The sequence below is a fragment of the Chrysochloris asiatica genome, unplaced genomic scaffold (assembly GCF_000296735.1).
Source record: "Chrysochloris asiatica unplaced genomic scaffold, ChrAsi1.0 scaffold00076, whole genome shotgun sequence".
Lineage (NCBI taxonomy): Eukaryota > Metazoa > Chordata > Mammalia > Afrosoricida > Chrysochloridae > Chrysochloris > Chrysochloris asiatica.
Window position 1 is genome coordinate 3,829,985 of NW_006408594.1, and position 4,873 is coordinate 3,834,857.

General features: G+C 45.5%; 1 protein-coding gene across 1 annotated transcript in view; it reads left to right on the plus strand.

Moving 5' to 3' along the window:
* The window catches only part of ANKRD54 (ankyrin repeat domain 54), a 41,222-nt gene that overhangs the window by 11,345 nt on the left and 25,004 nt on the right, over positions 1-4,873 (plus strand). Inside the window, exon 2 of the mRNA XM_006865198.1 lies at positions 1,757-1,804. Coding sequence (XP_006865260.1) covers positions 1,757-1,804 — 48 coding nt within the window. The remainder of the gene's footprint in view (positions 1-1,756; positions 1,805-4,873) is intronic.

The following is a 4,873-nucleotide window of genomic DNA, read 5'->3' on the forward strand; positions in this document are numbered from 1 at the left end:
TTCTGTTCTACATTTCCCCCTCTTCTGCTTAGGATTCTCCTATGGAAACTTTGATGACAATATTCAGCAATGGTAGCTGGGCACCATCCAACTCTGATGTCATGGGGACGGAGGCAGCTGTTCATGGAGGCAGTTGGCCGCACGTTCCATTTTCTCCTCCTAGTCCTGATTCTCCTTTTTTCCCTGTTGTTCCAGATGAAAAAAGAATAATTGTTGTTTACCTTTGATGGCCACTTGCAAGCTTTGAAGACCCCTAGCACTACACAACAAACTTGTTGTTATTGTTGTTAAGCACCGTTGAGTCGGTTCTGACTCTTAGAGACCCTGTATCGTGTTTCCAAGGAGTGGTTGGTGGGTTTGAACAACCGACCTTGCAGTTCAAACTGACTTTGCTGTCCAGTGCTTATCCTATAGCACCAAACCAGGACTGTTGTTGCTGTGAAGTGCCGCCGAGTCAGTTCTGACTCCTAGCGACCCTGTGTAGGGTTACCAAGTGAGTTCTGACTCCTAGCCACCTGGTGGGTTTGAACTGTCAGCCTTGTGGTCTGCAGTTCAGTGCTGATCCCATAGGGCTAGGAGCACACCAGGGCTAGGAGGTAGAAGAGAATCACTAAACATATACAATTATCTGGAATGTCCCCTGAAGCCATGACCCAAAGAACCGAATCTCATGAGGTGTTTGGTTTGACGTCAGCAGCCTCAGCAATCATTACGTGTTTGTTGTCACTGTTGTAAATACAAGGGTGGGGGACTTCAGAAAGTTTATGGGAAAATCCCATTGTGTTTTAGTTTTTCTACAGACTTTCTACATATTTGCCAATTCACAAATTTTGCCAATTCCGCTTTCAACAGGTAGACAGATTTTTGCGGCAATTACAATAATTGGCTGCGCAGCCCTGCTTCATCATGCTGTTTTTCCATCACTCGGCATGCAGCCCTCCTTTCCCCTCCTTCCCACCCCGGTAACCACTAAGAAGCGTTTTCTAAATGTTTGCCTTTTCTTGGCTTTTTATATAAGTGAGGTCATACAATGGTTGTTCTCTTTGTGATTGGCTGATTTTCTCCACATGATGCCTCCCAGTGCCATCCATAGGGAATGACCTATTTTGAGGGAGACTATAAGAAGATGGCTAAGCTTCGTCTCTCATACTTTGGACATATTGTCCGGAGGGAACAGTCATTGGAGAAGGATATCATGCTGGGTAAGGTGGAGGGTCAGAGAAAAAGAGGAAGACCCCCAACGAGATGGATCATCCAGGTGGCATCATTGATGACGTCAAGTGTGGCGGTGGTAGTGAGGTTGGCCCAGGATCGGACATTGTTTCCTTCCGCTGTGCATGGGGTCGCTATGAGTCGGTTCTGACTCGATGGCACCTGACAACAACAATAAGAAAAAGATTATTCGTGTGAACAGCTCATAAAGAGCTTTCATGGAAGTCATTTCCCTGTTCCTTACAATAACGCGGGGCTGGCAGGCCTGAGTCTCCCCCGGCCCCCGCCAGCACCACCACAACCTTTCTCACAGTCACTCAGCTACTTCCAGTGGGCCAGCCCAGATGGGACGGCAGCGACCTTGGAGCATTCTTCCGACTTGGCGCTGCTTCCAGCCTACTACTTCTTGTTTCCTTGTCTGTGGTGTGTTTGTGGCTGAAGGCCATTGTCGTCTTTGGGTGTTTGCAGCACTTTCTGTGGCATGCTGGCCAGTGTTTCTTTTTGTTTACCTGGCATTCTCTCTTCTCTGTCTCTCTCTTTACAGCCCTGAAGAGGCTAAGGGACTCGGCCAACGCCAACGATGTAGAAACAGGTGAGTGTGCATGGGGGCTCTTGTCCCAGGGACCTGGTTGAGGAAGGGAGAACCCAGCTAGCCGGTTCCTGGGAAGAAGGTGTTTGAGTGCAGCCTGCCAGCTCACCCCTTGGGCCTGGCTCATTTCATTGTGTCATTTTGCACACAGTCCTCCTGCAGGAGGTAAGTCTGGCTTCAGCGTGCCCCTCCCTGAGTTCCTCTGCCCCCCTGAACTTCTGACACCATAGCCTTTCTCACCCTGAGGTTCCCTGATGCTGGGGACATGTATACCTGATACAGTGGGGAGAAGAGGCCCGTCCTCAAGTTATAAATATTGTACAGACTCTTTATCAAGTTTTAAACAACAGTTTAAACACAAGACAAAGATAAACGTGAATCACCAGGGTGAGAGCAATCCTAGGCATCATGATGAATTTGTAAAGTTCTGTCTCCACGTGGCCACCTTTTACAGGGCACAGAGAACAAAGCCTGTCCTGCAGTCATGACTGAGGCAGCAGCCCCAGCCCCAGCGCATGCCCGGGCTACGAAAGCTCGAAAGCATGCGGGGGCTGTTGCAGAGAGGAAAGCTTACGGTCCCTGAGGCTCTCAGGCCATGGCATCACAGCTAGGTACTATTGAAGGATGGGTCCAGGAATGTTCCTGCAAGGGAAGTGGCCCCCAGGCCCACTTTTATATATCCTCTGTTTCTAACGCTGTTCAGCTGTCAGAGGTGCACTTTTATATATCCTGTTTCTAACTCGGTTCAACTGTCAGAGGTGCATGAAGGACTCGAGAAAAATTGACATCTGAACACTTAAACCTAGACACAAAACAGAATTATGCTCTGCGAGGCTGGAGTGGTTCACAGACAAACAGTGTTCGGATGTCTGTCTCCACAGCAACCTGACACCCGAGCCCAGCCCACAGCAGAGGGCTATCAAGTGCTGTCGGCTCAGTGCCGACTCATAATGACCCTCCAGAGGGTTTCTGAGGCTGTACAGTTTTGCCCGAGCAGAAAGCCTCAGCTTTCTCCTTGAGAATAGCTGGTGGGCTTGAACCACTGACCTTGTGGTTCACACAGAGTAGTCACTCATTTTTTCAACCTCTGGGTGGTAGGAGTGAACACCCAACCATAACAGCTAGGGGATTGTCCAGCGGCTGCTCACGGATGCTTTGTGGTAGCGGGGTCAGTGGGTCTCAAATTTGTTTGAGGGACAGAGCATCAGGAAAGCTTGTCATTGCTCTCCAGTGTTCACTGATTGACAGGCAGAAGCAACATCTAAGATGCCAAGAAAATATTTAGCAAAAGACATTAAGCTGTAGCCACTGACTTAATCCTATAAGAGGTGCCCATTAGCATTCTAAGGCGGTGGTAACAGATCGCCCCCAGCGTGTATCTTGAAGGACTTATGATCTTATAGTTGTAGACATTGGACTTCCCAGGCTACAGTCGAGATGCTGCCAGAGATGCGTTCGTTTCTGCAAACTTTACAGGAGAATCTTGTTCCCTGCCCTTTCCAGCGTCTAGAAGAGGCCACCTTTGTCCCTTGGCTCATGGCCCTCTTCCATGGTGGGCCATGCTGTCTCTGATTCTTGAGCAGGGAAAGGCTTTTTGATAGTCAGGGCTTGTGGGATTACTTTGGGCCCACTTGGGTCACCCAGGAGAGTCTTCATCTCAGGGTTCTTAGCTGCGATGACATCTGCAACATCCCTTTTGCAATGTGGACAGTGACGTGTTCACAGGTTCCAGGGACTAGGGTATAGACGGCTTTGGAGACCATTTCTCAGCCTATCACAGTGGTAAAATATTTTGGTAGCTAGTTTCAGCGATCAACAACTAAAATGTGAACATAAAGAAGGACAGAGGGTTAGGTGAACCCAGGGACAGGCAGCTGACTGCCTCAGGGTGTTGCACTCTGGGCCTCAACATGGTTCCTCAGTCCTGGTGTAGAGGCGGTGAGCAAACCCAGACCTGCTGGGGTTTTCAGCTCCCTTCACTTTGCTCTTTGCCTTTAGCTATAATATTTTGGAATATTTGGGCAACAACATAGATAGCCTTTCTTTTTTTTTTTTACACCAAGGAAAAAAGGCTATTTGTGTACAGATGATCAGCTATTTAAAAGTACATGGGTCGAGACAAACATACAAAGGCAGTATCATACACACTTAATACGTTTTAAATACAAAACAATAATCATTACCTTAAGTGTCATTTTATAGCAACCAAGTAGTTTTTAAGTTGGTCTAGAATTCTTTTCACTCAATTTTGTTTACGAACATGACTGAGGTTTTCAGTTTCATCCCATACCAGAACTGTTTTTTTCTTTTTTTTTTACACATTCTCTTCTCAAAGTAGTATATAATTCTTTCTTGTGATTAAGTCAGCAACTGTAGGAAGTGTCCTTAGTTGCAAGAATTTCAATATTTGGGGGTATTTTTATACTTATTGAAAGGCAAAAATATTAATAGGTAAAACAAGGGGGTTGAAAGTAGAAGACTAAGAAAAAAATAAAGTTATCGTCTATTGCAGACCAGCTAAAAAAAGGCACCATTACTTAATGACTTTGGTACTAAAAAACAGTTTCTGCCAGATGGCAGGTTGGCTATATAGCTGCCCAGGTTCAATTTTCTCTTCTAAAGAATGGCAGATTTTAACAAGTCGCTCAGCCAAATAAACAGAAAACTTTAAATTATTAAATTGTTTTCACTTTCTGAAATATATTTTCTTAATTAGTTTAACAGTCTCATGTCTAGAAAGGCAGCAAATCCTAGTTTGTTCTAAAATTAGTAGTTTGACTCAGAGACTATTTAATCTTCTACCAATAGTCAGTCATGAAGGTGGCCCTTCATGAACTTTTAGTAACTTAATAAATATAAAAATGACCTTGTCTATCAATGCAAAATGATGAGCCACCAAAACCACAAAATTATGCTCATAAAATCAGGTCAAAATTGGCTTGTGTAAAACAAGAGGGTAGAACTATGTATGATGTTAAAACAACCTCTAATAAGCTTTTATGGTTTATATATGGTGGTGGTGATATACCGTGGAGTGGGTTCCCACTCATAGCGACCCTGTACAGGGTTTCC